The sequence below is a fragment of the Haliaeetus albicilla genome, chromosome 4 (assembly GCF_947461875.1).
Source record: "Haliaeetus albicilla chromosome 4, bHalAlb1.1, whole genome shotgun sequence".
Taxonomy (NCBI): Eukaryota; Metazoa; Chordata; class Aves; order Accipitriformes; family Accipitridae; genus Haliaeetus; species Haliaeetus albicilla.
The window spans coordinates 31,433,935-31,451,399 of NC_091486.1; the positions used below are offsets into that span (position 1 = coordinate 31,433,935).

General features: G+C 38.0%; 1 protein-coding gene and 1 long non-coding RNA gene across 7 annotated transcripts in view; one reads left to right on the forward strand and one right to left on the reverse strand.

The window, feature by feature from the left end:
• CFLAR (CASP8 and FADD like apoptosis regulator) overlaps positions 1-12,369 on the reverse strand; it is a 24,804-nt gene extending 12,435 nt beyond the window's left edge. For 2 of the 6 annotated variants that reach the window (XR_011324377.1, XM_069781781.1), the window contains exons 1-9: positions 11,852-12,058; positions 8,853-8,999; positions 5,470-5,901; positions 4,698-4,803; positions 3,613-3,748; positions 3,341-3,438; positions 2,186-2,237; positions 1,379-1,428; positions 156-234 (exon numbers count right to left, since the gene is read on the reverse strand). Coding sequence is in view for 1 of the 6 variants with exons in the window: in XM_069781781.1 (XP_069637882.1) it covers positions 156-234; positions 1,379-1,428; positions 2,186-2,237; positions 3,341-3,438; positions 3,613-3,748; positions 4,698-4,803; positions 5,470-5,765 (817 nt within the window). In the remaining 5 variants the exon portion in view is untranslated. Of the gene's footprint in view, positions 1-155; positions 235-1,378; positions 1,429-2,185; positions 2,238-3,340; positions 3,439-3,612; positions 3,749-4,697; positions 4,804-5,469; positions 5,902-8,852; positions 9,000-11,851; positions 12,153-12,263 lie in introns of those variants that run through there. The other 4 variants (XR_011324378.1, XR_011324379.1, XR_011324381.1 and 1 more) reach the window with 4 other exon arrangements.
• On the forward strand, positions 12,053-16,429 carry LOC138685129 (uncharacterized). The gene is made up of 2 exons (XR_011324386.1): positions 12,053-12,191; positions 16,226-16,429. It is a non-coding gene; the product is annotated as an uncharacterized lncRNA (long non-coding RNA).
• Positions 16,430-17,465: the final 1,036 nt, after the last annotated feature.

A 17,465-nucleotide genomic window follows, 5' to 3' on the forward strand; every position in this document is an offset into this window, starting at 1 on the left:
AACTCTCTGCTTTAGAAGACTTACTAGAATTGATAGACTGACTAGGACAACATTACCCTCATTTGGCTGGTAAATGTACATCATATTCTTTATACTAAATTGTTCTAATTATCCAAGATTAACAAGATAAGGAACTTGAAATTCCAGAGACTTACCTGTGTCATTGCCAATACAGTCTATTATCAGGCATATTCCTAAAGGTTGACTTTGCATTCTGTACTGATCATCAAACACCTGAGGAACGTGAAGGACAAATACTAAGTTAAAATGTCACTCTCTCAACTTATAGACTTGATCTATTCAATTACATTCTTTTGTAGCTAGCAGAAGTCTATCTACCGGGATGTAGTATGTCCTATCTACACAACAAAACCAAAAGAACAGGAGACATGAACTAATAGTTTTTCCTCCTATTTTTAGTACAGGCTTAATTTTTGCATCCTTGTGTTATGCAATCTTAGTACCATAAAGATCCTTAAACAAAGACTAAGACTGTACCAGAAACTAAAGCAGCAAGTTTGAGACTGAACCTTAACTCTGAACAGATCTCCAAATGTTTTAAAAAAAAAAAAAAAAAAAAAAAAAAGCACTGTATGGAGTTGAGGGGCTTTTTAAAGGCCTGGACTACGACAGCAATGATCCTTCTACAGTACTTCCACATTAATTTCCTTAAGTGTAACTGCTATTGAGATGTTGGGAGCTATAAGCTTCATATTGCCAACACAATAAATGTAGAGAACTTTTTGTGTTCTTCAGGTGTACATGCAAGCACTGCTCATCAGAACAACATTTATTTCTTTATTTAGTGGAACAACCTCCTTGTTCCTAAATAATCTGTAATGACTCTATCACAGTTCTTCTCACCTTTAAAAAGATTACAATCGATTTGCTTATAGGTTAACTCCCTGGTTCCTGGCCTATAGGAGAGCTAGTGAAAATAGCAGTAATCCATTCTTATCATTAATACTCAAAGCACATCTGTCTTCTACCTGGAGACCAAGGGGCAGGTGGAAAAAAGGCACAAAATTTACTGCATGTAAAGAAACCCTGCGACTTCTAATGTAGATGGCAAGGGGTCTGACTTCCAACAGGTTTTGACTTAGCCTCCACTAATAAATATATAACACATACGCATCATATGTACATGCATTTTGCAGGCTGCTGCTTCCAGAGCAGTAGCAAATATTTTATATTAAACATATATTCTGCAAAAGCAATTCATAAAACCTGTTTATGGCTGAGGAAGATATGGATGTACACACTGTTCTGTTTGCATGCAATTAAAGGAAATCTCAAAATGAAACCCAAAGAAAACTAAGGTAAATACCTGCAGAGGTTTTTATTATATTTACATGGATACATATGCACAAGCACATACCTTATGTGACACTGGTCCAGATTCCTGAATGGACATGTGGACTGGTTCTGCTGCAGTTAAAACATACAGAAGTAATCTCAGTATGTAGGTACCAGTGACATTTGTTTTGACACCAAAGCAGTTAAAGAGGAACCTATCTAGTTCAGCCAAGTTCTCACTCACCTGGACCTCTTAGTTTCTATGTATGCTACTGAAGTTAAAAAAAACACAAAAATTTTCACCTCAGAAACATTATTTGGATTGCATTCTACATTGCTTGTGACTAGAATAAACAAACAAACAATCCCTCCTACAATGAGAGAATTCAGCCAACTACTCTTAAAAATCACCATATTTGAGAAGTATTTTGCGTTTCCAGAAAGAACACAACACACATGGTAAGAACCTGGTACTCACTGGACAACTTCCTGGCTGGCCTGGTGGAGAGTTCACCACTGAACTGACACAAAAACTTCCTACTCAAGACACAGTGGGCACTGCTGTACTACACGGGCCTCCAGAGCTGGCTAGTCAACCTTTTCCATGATTTTATTAATAAACTATTTATTCTGTTAAAAAGTTGTGACAGTGGAAGCCCACGACAATTTCAATAAAGCTTTGAGATGTGGCAGCACAAGCAAAGCAAATACCAAAGCAAACAATAAGGCAAGGCAAGGCTGAATTTTCAGAGGTACGAAATACTCTCTGCTTCTGGTGTTATCAACTGGATTAGCTATAAACACAACTATGAAACAGAAGTCATTTTGATACAATGAAATTCATCGTTTGGCTCTTTTAGATTATCAAAACTAGATAAAATGCTCTTACCTAGAATAAGACTTTGTCCATTTTGTGATTTTTCTTTGTTCACATTCTGGATCTAAAATGAAGAAAAAGGTGTATTTTCCCTGTCTCCTTCAAGAATTAATAATCACGAGTTCCAAAATATAACACAGTAGTATTTTTCTTCCTCAATAAAAGGATTACATATTTCAGATTCACATCTATCAGCTAAGTAGAATTACAAAATAACAAGTAAAAAAACCCCTACCAAAACCACAAGCAAACAAAAAATCCAAAACCGTTTCTCCTCAGAAAAAAATTACCAGCTCGCCATGAACAGCAAAGAAAAGCTTATTCCCTAACATAGCAAAACAAACAAAAAAACTCTGACGATGTGAATTTTGTTTCCTACAGAGCAGCAGGAAGGAACTTTCACTGAATTAGAAAGGAAATTGTAACAGTATTATCATAATATGGAAAGTCAATGCAAACTCTTTCCTATTAGTAGTATGGAAAACAAAGCTGTTGTGGCTTTGTTAGTAAAGGCAAATTGCATCACTGGTGTCTTGTATGTAAGCTTTATATGTACATATTTACTGAACACGTGACAGAAATGTGTTCTCATCAAATCATTTAGCAAGACTAATGACTTTAAGTAAGGTCATGTTGTTACAATATCAGACCTAACCCAAATATAAAGAATACAGCATGCAATAGGATTTGATGACTTTTCACATACTGAGATATCTTTGTTAAAATGAGATTAAAACAAACCACAAAAAAAAAAAAAAATATCTGAAAAGCTCTCCTTAAGAAGCCATAACCTTCAGCTTCCAAAGTTAAAAAGTTACTTTCCCTGCAAAGTCCAGAAGTACAAAGAAGAACGATACATTTTGCAAACAACAGTCAAAGCAATACTTTTCACTCCGCGGAGTAGTAGAAAAAAGTTTCAAGATACAGATTTTACATATCCAACTAATAGGAAAAAATTCACAGAAGCTCTTTAAAGGGGATCTTTCTCAGTCAGAAGATTTAAATCAGACCCTAAACCCAGCAAGTAACAGGAATAAGAGAAATAAACCAAGTAATATTTTAGTTAGTAGCAATCTCTCATTCCTTAGGCTCTGCAAAGATGAACCCCCTTTCAATGTCTGGCAATATTTAGAAATAAAGCATCTGTCTGATTTATTGCATACTTACCCCTGAATTATAAGGAGGATCAATCAGACTGAGATTAGGGAGAGATGCCTGAAGTGCATTTACATATACTGGCTGAGAATGAACGGAGGACATTAAAGCTGAAAATTTAACAGAAACACACAGAGAAATACACCATGATATACCAACTGTTTTAAAAGCCTAAATCCCTGAAGCATGCAAATACTCTGACTTGTAACTCGTAATTTTGTCTTCAGGAAGAACACATCTGATCCTTAATATCAAGAGTAACCAGTGCAAAAATAGCATCTTACCTTCGTGTTTGTACTTCTGAATCTTCCTAATCAGGTCTATCCTGTGAATATTTCGAAAACAATTTTCTATCAAATCCAGTTGATTAGGAGCCACCAAATTGAGTTTCTCCAGGTCAATCACAAGAGCTAGAAAACTCTAGAGTAGCAACAGAAAACCATACTGTCATATCAGTAATTTGTTCTTTATCAGTAAGTAACAAAGCAACCCAGAAAATAATGGGGGGGGGGGGGTCATAAAGGTTGTATATTCAAGAACTAGGGACATTACCTTCTGAAACACTAAGAAAATTATCTGGAAAATGTAAGAATTCTTGGTATTATCATAGGAGTAATGGAAACTAGGAAGCGATATTCTTAAAAACAAATCAAAGTTTTTGAGGAAACAGCTTTGCATTTTCTTGCTGCTAAAAAGCCAGCCAGTTGGAATGTCACCTCACATGCCACAAAGCAAGAGGTAAGAAAGGCTTTGGACAATTTGCAGGGCCTCTTTCTTTATTTGGTTAAAGAGAGAAAAAGAAAAAAACCCAAAGGAAGACGATAGAAATCTTCAGTCTTCTATGGACAGTGGTCAAGTTTTCTGGACCCCCTCTACTGAATCTCTGCTTTCTCAGAGCACTTGAAACAAATATTCAGAATGCAAATGTACAGAGAAAGACATAATTAAAATAAAACTGTTCTTCTGTAAGTAAAGCAAAGCACAGACATAAAAAGTGACCTTGTAACTCAAGATACATTTCATATGAGTATTGGTTTGAGATCCTTCATATATGAACTTTCAGATCAGTAATACTGAAGATAGATTTTTTTTCTTTTAATGCCTTCTGCCTGTAAGGGACATGCTAACACCATTCACTACAGCAAGTCTTCACTGTTCCGTCTTACTGTTTCTCATGCCTCTTTTCTTGAATTAAAAAAAAAAAAAAAAAAATTAAATAGAAGCCACTATTCCTTCTCCACTTTCTGACTTCTGTCTGCTCCTGCCTCACTACCCCTTGCAGTACTTTCTCCCCTCCTTTACTGTCTAGCTACTTCCCTTTTTACTTCAATCTCTCATTGCTCCAGAGAAGACCAGCAGAAAGACATACCTTATCTTTCACCATTTTCATACGAGGTGCGTAATCTCTGAGTAGAAAAACAAGAGAACCCACTTCTTCTTTTTCCAGATTCTCATTAATCTCTACCATTAGTACCCTGAAATAAAGTTGAGACATTCCTAAATGATTAGCTTTCAGCAAGATCCCACACCTGCCCTACTACCCAACTTCTCCCATGTTCCAGTCTTAATATACCATTCCCAATTAAACAACAGGAAAAAAGCCTACCCTGCTCCAAGATCCAATTACAAAATACCTACTCTTGCTAATAACCACCTGCGTTACTCAGACTGACTGTCTAATAGCCACTGCTAGGAAAACAGAAGTCTCCTTAATATTTCAATAGAGATGAAGTGAGAGAATGAGACAACAGAACACATCTTCAACTTTTTTACCTAGTAGTTACAGGGTTTTTACTTCAGTCAAAAGTTAACATTATGAGTACATATATTTCTTTCTGAAGTTTCTCAACGACAACAACTGGAGATTCTTAATTTAAGCTTCTTAAAGCTACAGTGTAAAAAGTAGTAAGAGACAGGCCCCCTGAAAAAAGCTATACCACAAGGCTATGTGCCCAAAGCAAACTAGAAAAGAAAATATCTCTAACTGCTGACTTTCCTCTAAAGCATCTTTTCTATCTGCTACTCTAGAACTGTACGAACACCACTGGTTTTATTGATTAACCCCTCCGCAAAACCAAAAGCAACTCACACACATTTTGAACAAAATAGAGTAGCCTTGAAATCTGAAATAGATGTATTACCTGTAATCAGGGACAAGTCTGAGACTCCTGGCAAGGTTAGCTTCCACTGTTGCTTTCTCAATCTTCAAGATCCTCCTCAGCAAGTCAAATCTCTTAACTCTGTACAACAGCTCAGACAAGCCAAGAAAAGACAGTTTCTCCCTCTCATTCAAAGCCACCAAGAGCTCTCTAAGGTCAGCAGTGGCCAAGTCAGGAGCAAGGTCTCGGCAAAGGAAAACCATCATCTCTTCTTCTTCTTTATCCAATTCTTGTTCAATCTGGTGAATAAGGACAGCTGGCACTTGGCACCTGGTCATCACTTTGTCACTGTCCCTTTAAAACTGCCAGCCTACTGTTTTTTAAACAGGAAGCCAACATGACATGAAGCCCATGTCTACCACAGCACTTCTCTGGTGGTCACTGTTAACTAGATGCATTTTTACATAAGCAGTTCTGTAGGAGAGAATTAAAAGGTACTGAATCAGTGATCTGCTGCACAAGTTCACAGTTAACTCTCTATCTGATGTATTTCACTTACAACTAAAACACCAACGTAGTTTACACAGACCTCCTGTTCTCAAGGGGTTCTCCCAGCTGTTCATTACAGAACAAAAAGTACTTGGTAGGTCATACTAATCAGAAAAAAACTGAAGTTCTTTTAAAAGTAAAATTACCTTAACACAAGTCTGTAAATTCCATAGGAAGTGAAACAAAAGTCGTCAGCTTGCTGATGAGTGATATTTCAAATGCTTCTGGAAATAAGAGTTAAGTTCCACAGCAATTTAAGTCTAAAGCTCCGACCTCTTCCCAGCAACCCTCCACTCCTCTGCTCACCCCCACCTTTTCTCCCCTAAAAGTCTCAAGGCATTTTTCAGGAAGAGTTTCGGGAGCTAAAAGGTAGTGTAACCACACATTGTAGACAAAAGAATTAACCCCCCACACACATATAAAACCACTGCTATCAGGCACACACTCTGCCTTAAATGAAGTCAAAATAAAGGAAATATTCACAATATAATATGTAATATTTTACAATATTAATTATCTATAAATTCAGGAATGTGTGGATTTCTTTACTTATTAGCATCATTTAAAGTGATTCCAATCTGAATGAGTTACTGGGGTTTTAAGGATTCCCCCCACACACCCTGCATGCTCAAAAAGATTGAAGAACCACACAGAAAAAATTCTAACCTGAAGTATGCGAATTGGTTAACTCTGAAAGTATAGATAAGCCACAGACTGCCTTTTTCTTCATGTGATGCTCATGATTCACCATACTGAAAACTGAAATAAAAATTCAAACCTAGAAAAACCCCCACCCATGTGATTAACAAAATAAGTAGGGTGCTATGCTCAGTTTCTGTTGCCACCAACTATGAAAATTCTATCTAACCTTCTCTGACCCCCATTACCTACATGGAGAAAGGTGAAATGAGCAACCCGAAGACAAATCTTGGCCCTTACAAGGAGTTCAGTCACTATACTGCAGAGTTTTGTTTAAACCGTTCTGAAAAGCAAAAACCAATTCGACTTCAAAGCCTAATACACTGAAAGATTCTAGCACCTGGATAACGTTTTTTAAAGCATTTTCAGCCTTTTGTTACACATTCTGGAATTGTCACATATTGTGTCCATGCATTAAGGAGATGAGATAAATTCATCTACAAGGTTCTTTTTTTTTCCATTCCAATGCTGTTTAAATGAAAAATAACTCTATACATGCACCTGACTTTCCTCAGAAAGGGAATAAGAGTTGGATTTGATTAAACCCATGGACTGGGTTCCACTGCCCACTAAAAGAGTGCATCAAATTTAAGTTCCTAGGCCAAAGTCTCCTTTATCTACATCTATCCCAGTGAGCCATATTTTCTATGGAGTCAAAAACTGCAGTGGCTTTTTCCTCCAAAGCCGTTGCTGACAGTCATAATAGCAAGTCAGCAGTATTAAAAAAAAAAACAACAACAAAAAAACCCAAACACTGTTAATCTTGCTGATAGCAGCTACTCGTGTTATAATCCCCTAGTGATTCAGAAGACATGCTATGACCTCAAGGTCACACCTTCAGAAGCAAAATGGAAGGGGGACGTAAGGAAGGGCAGCACAGGCAAGCTGTAAAATATCATAAACCCACCACATTAGAAGACCCAACCATTGCTAAGTTTAAGTACTCCTGCACTTCCACACCACAGTGTAAATGAGATCTAATGTATATGTAACAGAGTCCTCAAAACGGCACTGAGGCCACTTTGGCTCATTTTCAGAAGCACAGAGCATTCAACTGCAGCTGAGTGTAACAAGGCCACAGATACCCTGCTTAGCCCATTGCAGCCTCCTGTGTGTTCTACACAGACTGTGCTAAATACCTAGAGAAAACACACAATTATAGTACTCCTGCTACAGCACACAACTGTCCTCTCTGATACAGTTCTGTTCTTCAGAACTCAAAAGGGGCAGGCACAAACACAGTGTTTTCCCTCACTACATCATACCATTTAGGAACCTGGGAGAATTAAATGCACTGTTTGCTCTAAGAAGTACAATGACATTTAACCCTAATGCAAACAGGGCAAGCAGCAAAAAAACTCACAAACAGAAATCAAACATCAGTAGAAGCTGCCCCTTTCAAATAGCCAGGACCACAGTATTTTTAATATAGCAAGCTGAAAAGTTTTGTTTCCAACAAACCAAACTGGGTAGACAAAATATTTGTGCTTTTGAACCTGTTCTATTTCACACATGGACCTGCAATGCTATCACTTGTACAGCTGGAGTGGAAGGGCAAGGTGGAAAATTTTCAGGCCTCTGATAAGCAGAGGAACCCCTCATGAACTGGAACGTGTTTTGTACAGTCTTCTACCAGAGGAAAAGCATATTTATTGCTAACTTCTCATTTTCAGTCTAGCATCAAACATTTGTTAGAATTCTACAGAAAGACAAAGATTGTTTTCATGACATAATGCAGTCAAGAAGGGGGGAGGCACAAAACACTCTCATATGAAAGCATCTCCCAGGTACATACAGCTGGGACTTTCAAAAGAGCTTGAGGAAGTCATATTTATGACTCACTCTGAAGGGAGATGGGAATTTAACAACTTTTGGCCATTTTCAGAAATCTCAGATAAACTTTTTTTTTTTTAATCTACTCTAGGTGACTCTAGGTGATTTTTATCTAATCTTTTAAAACTAGTTAAAAACGGGTGGTGGTGGTAGGGAGGAATCTCCTACAGAGTTGAAATTTCAGACACACAAAATTACTATTTATACGTTATCTTAAAAATAATCTGCCTTTAAAAAACACATATGAATTATTTATTTTTGTGAACTTCCTTTATATAACATAAATTGCATGCTCATTATAAAAAAAATGCTGATCAATACTTCCAGTGCTGAAACTCTCTCACCTGTATACAAGTCTGTCCACAAGAACATCGGAAGACCGGCATTTGACCATTGCCAAATCCACTGATCCAGATCCAGCACACACTGGTTTCCATTCAGTATTCTCCAATGATGGTCCACAGACAAAGTTGATTACATTAGCTCGTCTTCTGTTGGACAAATATCAACATCACAAATTACTGCTGGGGGCTACTTCCTAATTTTAGTGGGGGGGAAACCAAGGAAAAATGACCTAGGATCATGCATTCTTCTGCACAATTCCACTGGTCCAGTGAACCAGGAATGATGCTCCAAATAAAAGGAAAAACAGCTGTGCACATATAGTGATTTGCCAATAACATTCATTCCCCTAGGGTTCTAAGTGGGGAATGAGTAACAGCAACATGTCCTAAGTGTTTAGTATAAACTAAAACAGTTTATAATTTTGCATCCAAAACCCAGGTCACCGTATTTTGATAGCAGGAATGTCACACTATGGGGGCAAGCCTGATACATTCCACCTGCATACATCTGAGCCAGATCCACTTCACCATGAAGGGCATCATGCTTCACCCTTCCATCCAATACCACCACTTTTGCAAATGTCACAGATACAGTTATCATAGCTGCAACAATTAAAGAAAAAGAGAAAAGCAATGACAATGTAAAACCCAGAAGCCTGGCTTTCAATTTAGATTACCTGGGCCCTGCGACGAGAAGAGTTATTGAATGTAAATTCTTTACAAAGAGGAGAGGAAAAACAGCTTATCTTCTCAAGAGAAGAGAAAAATTTCATACTCATCAGAGATAAAGCTGCCCCACTAGTTTGTGTGTTCATGTACGTGTGTAATTTGCCAATATTGCTGCAAGAACACACTCAAGATTTTTCTCTTCAGGTCAATGTTTCATGTATTGAGTAAAGATTTCAATGCAAAGCTTATGGAGCAGGAAGATGTTTAAAAAAAGAAACCTAAAGTACTACACATTCTCATTTACATTCCCAATTTTAGAAAGAAATCCAGAATAATTCCAAATAGCTGAAGTCTAACACAACCACCACCACTGACAGATAAAAGGATACTACAAGATCATGTCAGTGACATTAAGGGCAGAGCGAGTTAAAGGGGCAGGCCTACACGTGAAACAACAACAATGAAATCTCTTTTCTTCCTGTATTCAAAGAATCAGGAAAAGCCCTGGTACACTGAGGGAAAATGACTGGTGACGGAAGAGTTATCTGTAAGTCTGGCTATTTTAGTTCACTATCACCCCAAATTTTCACAGAGGAAGGGCTCTTCTGGGAAACAGTCTTAGGGTCTCTGGTAAGAAAATCACTGATTTTAGGGTGACTCATCTGTCCTCTTGTCCCCAAAAGAGGTTTGAGAGAAAACACATCTCAAGGAGATAGCACCAAAGTGCACTTAAATGCAAGTTTATGTGTTTAGTTAACTTTCAGACTTTCCTGAGCAAAGTATAAGATTTTAAAGCTAAATAATTTCTCACATACTGCACAGGAAACCACCTTTGTCACAGGCACATTTGTCCAAGTCTGCACTGAATTTTGACCCTGGGTATTACACTGTAAACAAGGTTCAAAAGAAGAAAATTTTTAAGGTAAACACCTGAGAATATTAGCAAGCACGTTTACTCTTCAGACCACAAATCATTTTCATTCCAAACTAAAACAGGCAGAAAAACATATCTAAAGTTAATTATACTCCCATTTTTGAACTATTTCACACTGCCCCCAGTCCATACAGAATACAACCAAAATCAGGGGTAAGTTTTCTTTTTTTTTTCCCCCAAGGAGCAGGAAACAACAACACACTAAAACTTCACACACACAGATGCACGAGGCTCCAGCAACTCCCTACTGGCATTAACAAGTGGAGGCTTGTATGCATGTACAAGGCTTAAGCAATTTTACTCTTTGCTGTTTAACACCATATATGAAACCCTTGTTCCCATGACTGCAACACAAATGCTGCACAATATACAAATACCAATGTGATTATCAAGGCAAAGAGAAGTGTCCCGTATTAATAACAATTCAACATATCAGGCCTCATATTAAGAGGAAAGGTCTTTCGAGAGAAGCAGGGAAACATTTCACACTCTAGACATGGTCTACAATTAGAGCCTGTCATTTCTGACAGCGTTTTTCTTCAGTGATTTACAACCATGTCTGCAGCAGCAAAAACAGGATATACAATCAGTGGGCGTAGTTCCGATATGGAAAATGGATCTTTGTTTCACAAGATGAGCTCATGTGGAAGCCCCTACGCTAGAGAGTAGGAGGTTACTTTGCTATAGAAGGCACTTGCTGCATTTTGTGCTTCCTCCACTCCGCATTAAGAGGTAGAGGTGATGAAACCACACAAAAGGTAACTGCATTTTGAATCTGCATCATCTGGCATTTTTCAAAGTGTTGAATTGTTTGGAGCGTGCTCCACAACTTTCACATTTCCCTATAACAGAAAGAGGATTTGGTATGAGATACTTAGGAAAAACAGGGAAATCCCGCTGTAACTTTCACATTTCTCATTATTGTACTAGGCTTAAATAGTTTGCTCTCGGTGTAAACTAGCAGTAACCACGCTGATTTCCATTTAGAGATACACTAGTTTAACATCCCAATCTTCCTCATCAAAAGAACAAAACTAAAACTGGTTTTACCACAGGGAGTTTATGCAGATTTCCACGCAACTTTCTAACTACATCATTTTAAATCACATTTGGAAAATGAAGCAAGAGGAAACTCCGGTCTTCAAGTTTAAAAAGTTTCAGGCGGATGGGCAGCGTCGGGTTTCGTTTCTCCTCACGAGCATACTCGGGCTAAGGCCCCACTTGCGCCGGACGCTTCGGCTCTCCGCACCCGGCTCAGCCCGCCCCACGGTGAGGACCGGCTCTAGACAGGGAGGAGGACCCGATCCCGGAGCACGGGGTATTGGGGCGCCTATACTGCAGGCGCAGGGTGGGATAAGAGATGTGAGGGAAAGGAAGAGGGAAAGGTATAACGCACCCAAACGCGCCGGGGAGGTCTCATCTACACCAGCGGGGCCAGGTCCGACATTAGGAGCAGGGAGGAGGAGGAGGCGGTACCAGCCTAACAGGCTCCCCAATACCGGGCGTGGTTTCAAGCATCACTTCTCTTTCTCTTTCGCGAGTAGGAGACGCAGAGTGCTTTTCGCTCGTACCTCTTATGGCTACTGGAGACACCTGAGCCGCGCCTCTGCGTGCAGATAGCAACGCTGTTCAAGACAGAGATGTCCCCTCGCTGAGAGACGAGGGAACTGGCTTTAGCCACCTTACCCTCATTATACATCTGCCGAGCCACGTTCGCTAACCCTTACGATTTTATTGTGAGTTCGGCCGTTGGGTGTTTTAGGGCGTAGGCGAGGGAAGCATTATGTTTTTTTTGCTTTAGAGTTTACCTCCGGAGATGAGACTCAGAGCTGCGTAAACAAGCCGGCCCAGCTACTCCAAGATGGCGGCGGAGCTGTGGCGGAAGGGAGGTCTCGTCGGCTCGCAACCTTCTGCCGGCGCCTGTGGGTGGGGGTTACGTACAAAATGGCTTCTGGCTAGCTGGGGCGCTGGTAGCGTTGTGACGGGAAGAGGTTGTCAGTAAGATGGTCCTGAGTTCAGTATATGTATAGGTGCTTATGGGACTATACTTTTTATACTGCTGCTGGTATGAGGACAGACGAAACAGCTTTGTATTGGCCCCGGTAGCCATTCAGTAGTAACAGACCGTTTTTCAGTGAGCAGTTACAGACTTGGGATAAGAGTGGGTGTTCTGGCGGGAGTTTATGCCGAAGTAAGCCCTTACTTGGTTCATATCTTGGTCTGTCGCTCTGAGTTCGTTCATAGAATAATATTGTACAGGCGTGTGAAAGTTATATGCTTCCCATTGTTGTATAATCTTCAGTAAATTTTAAGTAATGCCTCGTCCGTGTAAACTGGGTGTTGTAATTCCCGTGGTATAAACCAACTTCCATGAAGTGACTTACTCTGAGGTGCTAGTATTGTAGCTGGAGCTGCTCTCTTGAAGGACTAAAATCCTGTGCTATTTTATCTACTTAAATAGACAAAAGCACCTCCATATGTGGTGAAATTAGACACATCATATACAACTCCCAGCTCAATGGATTTCAAAGCATTTACAAAACAGTTGGTTTTTGTGCTGCTAAAAATATAGCAGTGGAAGCACAGTACCCTGGGATAGCACACTGTTGTGCAGGGAGTCATGCTCTTCTTGGAACTGCAGGGAAAACGGAAACAGAAAGAATCACCCACACCAGAATTTGGTCAGGTACCAAGTGACTTGCTCTGTGTTCTGAAAAAATAACTGGATTCTTACTGAAATTGTACACTCAGGCTCTCACTTTAATATCAGTCATTCAAGGGTATCATGGTATCCCTGCTACTAAGATGTAGCATTGGATTGGTGCTGATTCAGAAGGAAACCAGCTACCTGCTGTGAATCGATATGCACAGTTTTTCTTTTGATCTATTCCATAGAAACATTTAAAGACTTGTACAGGCTAATAGAAGAGGTTTAAGGAGATGGTATGGCTGCAGGCTTATGAAAGAAGAATTATATTTTTTCAAAAATGGTTGAATGACTTACCATTTTAACACAGCCACTGCTTAAGTGACCAATATACTCTTTTGTTTACTTACTCCACTTTTTCCTTAATTTACCTAATTTTTATATGCTTATTAAACAGTTTTCACATATTTTTAGGCAGCATTTATGAGTTATATGCAAGTTTTTTTCATTCTTCCCCCCTGTTTCTAAGTTGAAATACTACATTGTTCTCATTGTTACATCTCTTGTAAACTGGAACTGTAAATCAGTATAAATGTAGAACATAGACCATACCAGTACGATTAGATGTGATTGGGAAGACATGGGCCTAGTGTTTCAATTTACAGGGTTTTGGCTATAAATCTCTGGCTTGGACATATTTCTCTCTATATGCTTTCATAACAGGTTTGATCTATTTTAATTTTGTAGATTCTTCTAGTTATGTAAAACAAAAAAGTCTTCTAAAGTTATGCTTCTGAAAATACTAGGAACTTGGCTTTTATGCTATATATTTCAAAATCAGACTTGGTATGATCAGATTGAGTGCATTCTGTCTGTATATATAAATGGTGTTACTAGTTCCATTTGTTATGTGTTGGTGTTGCTTTTATTATTCTTATTTAAAAAAAGGCTAAGTCACTAAGGGAAGAGTCTATTTTCAAGAGGTTTTCTTCTCTATTGGAACAATGGTGAAAGGATTATCTGACTTTCAGATTTCTATTTGGCCTATAACAGAGGATAGGGAACATACAGAGCACCTGTAAAATCAGTTCCCCGTCATACATGTAAAACAGTTTGGATGAATCCCTGAATGTTTTGACACCCATGATGAAATCAGTAAACTTAATTGGAAGAGAAGCATGGGTCCTGAGTACATTCCTTGTAAAACCCCTTGAAGCAAACACTCCTAACTTCAATTAGCTGCCTGTAGAAAATGCGCTTGCCTTGATGTAAAAAGTTTTAATAAATGCTGATCCGGCAAAGATCTAATTGCAGGATAGAAGCTCATAGTTTGAGAGCTCAACAAAGATTTGTAGTTTAGGAGAGATTTCAAGGCAGGTTAACAACACAAACACACAGTTACAGTCTGCTATTTAAACTACAACTGCCTCGCATCATGGGAACACTTACTCTATTGTGCTCCAAAATAGGACTTTCAGAGACATCCTATTTATACTACAATGTAGTTACTATTGTATTGGAATAATTTAGGTGCTTTAACTTCTCTGTAGCATAATCTTCCAAATGTGTATGTTAATGATGTAAGTATTATAGGTAGCATTAGCAAAACCAATAGATAAATCACAAGTATCTTTCCAGGTGAGCAGAAATAGCTCTTTGAATACTGATGGAGATGGGATTTCCACTTGCATTTCAGAAAATGGAGCATCATTAGTTCTATTTTTTCAGAACTTACGTTACAGAAAGAACTTTCTGACTGCAGTATTACAATCATGTATGTTCCTCACCTGCAGGTGCCCCTGCTGTTTGTGACCCTGTTCTTTGCACTGTAAAATATCTATGCTGGTAGAAAGGCAGGATTAGTATTATAATACCTGTGAAATAAAAATCTTTGAGTATTGTATGTATAATAATGATGAGACATTTTTATATTCCACAATATTGGCAAAATATGTTCATCATAAATTAAGGCAGTTGTTTAGGGCAGTGGCTGCCATCTGGCTATTAAACCATTGAATGATACCACCTTAATTCATGAATTTTACCTAAACTAGTCTAGTCTAACAGTGAATGTGCCCAATATATTTGCTTATGTAGAACGTTGGTAAGGCTGATGCTTATGAGCTTCCCTATGCAAGACAGCACTTATGCATGAATTTAATCTTTAAAGTAGACCATCTGTGGAAATTAAATTGAGATTATTTGCTTGCATGTAAGTTTTCTGGAAACTGGCTGAAATTAGAAGACATAAGATTTTGATTGTCTTAACTTTCTTCATATACAATAAAGTCTTCATGAACAAAATAATCTGTTTTAAAAAATTACTGAGGAACGCATTAGTTTATATAGCAGCCAAACTACATTTGTATGTATTTTATATCTTTTGGTCTAAATAAACTAAGCAACATACCAAGGTTATGTATGCTGAAAATATGATTACAGTAACTTATAAATCTGAGTTCATCTGCTAGTCCTTGAAAATAAAATAATGTATTAATATCTCTTCAGCTAGTGTAAATAAGGCTCTTGATATTTAACAGAACTGGCTGCTATATCAGTGAAGTGGCAGGCTTGTAACATTTAAGAAGACTAATTCTACAGGAACTTGTAGCAACTTTACATCAGACTCTGAAGCATTTGATGTAGAACAAACAAAAAAAACCCAATGAAAAGCATATGTAGAGAATAACATGAAAACAAACTTTCCCAACAGGAAACTAAATGGGACAGCAACTACTGCTTAAAGTTGTTTTTTGTTTTTTTTTTAAGGCTTATGCTTCTGGAGCAGCTGCAGCAGAGTTGGGGGGGGGGGGGAGGCAGCCAATCAGTACACAAGTACTGCACACCAAATTAAAATTACAAAGAGCAGCTGAAGTGAAAACAGCACATATCTTAAGTGCAAGATTCACCAATACTGCATGTAATGCTAGCTCTGTTAATTGTTTTTCTGAACAACCATCTAAAATTCAGTTATGTTAAGAAGTTTAGTATTGGACCTAGATAGAAGACAAGCAGAGTACCAGCCTTTGAAAATGTGTATTCTGGGTGGGACTGCCTCAGGGACAACATAGAAATATTTTGTGCAACAGACCTTACACAGTAGGTTCTTGATTTGTTTTTCAGGGAATGATGCAACTGGATAGGGATGCTTGAGAAAGAATTGGGCAAGAAAAGTTTAGTAAAACAAACAAATGTTTGCCCTATGAACAGTGCCTTGAGCAATGTCATACAAAGATGACAAACTCCGCTGAACAGTACAGCTGCACTCCCACAATAACAGATGTTTATTGGCTCTAAAAATAAAGCTCTGTTATAATCTCTCAGAAAGGTTGTGTGTGAATATATATATTAAAAAAAATATATATTTTTTCCTGTGTTTAGGTAAGACCTTCAAGTTTTTTGTAAACCTGCAATTTGTGACATGATTACTTAAACTGTCCACTATGTAATTGTCTAGTGGCATTTACAGTTTCTCACTTGTGTGTCTAATTTTGCTTTTCCTCTTGTTTGGATTGAAAAATGAGATAGTATACCCTCCTTAGCTTATGTTACTAATGGCATAACAAAATTTACAATAGGATATTCAGCCAATTCTAATTCCTAGTGCTGCAGAGGACATATACTGCCAACAGGCCCTTTTCTACTATAGTCCTCACTTCAGCCATTCTTAAAGCACTCCAGAAGCTGTTAGATAATTTGAAGTAAAAATAGGAAATTTGAAACAAATTATTAAAAGAGACTAGGTTTAAAAAGAGATAAATAAATCTCTACTACATTTACAACTTAATACACCAGGACAAAGAAAAAAAGCAATTGTTTTTTCTCTTTTTTTCACATTACGCTGCAGTATATTGGAAGTCATTAGGATAAGGTACAGCTATCGCTGAGTGAAACATTCTACTTTGCTTAGTAAATGTGGCACCAATGTAATTATTAATTTCTGGATATTACACAGCAGATTGTTTTGGTGCTTAGCGTCTGCCAAATTAATTAATCCTTCAATAGGATTAAGTATTAAGCTTTGGTATTTTCATATACTTTGAGGCAGTTTTGGGTACTTTTTAAAGCTTTATGGTAATAGTTGTTTTTATTTAGACCCATAAGAGTGAGTAACAAATTATACTTTTAAGAAATGACAAGTCATTCATTACCACTTACTAGCAAATAATCATTATTAAGCCTGTAATTAATACAGTACAATTTTTCTCTTAAAAGCAACACGCTTTCTCAATTTCATTTAATAGAATGTTGGCAGGGCTTGAAGGAGCTGGGCTGGTAATTTCCTCTGTTCTTTAAAGGATGGTACAGCAAACCCAAAAGCATATGTATGTCTTGGGTTTTTTTCCCAGATTGAAGTCAGATA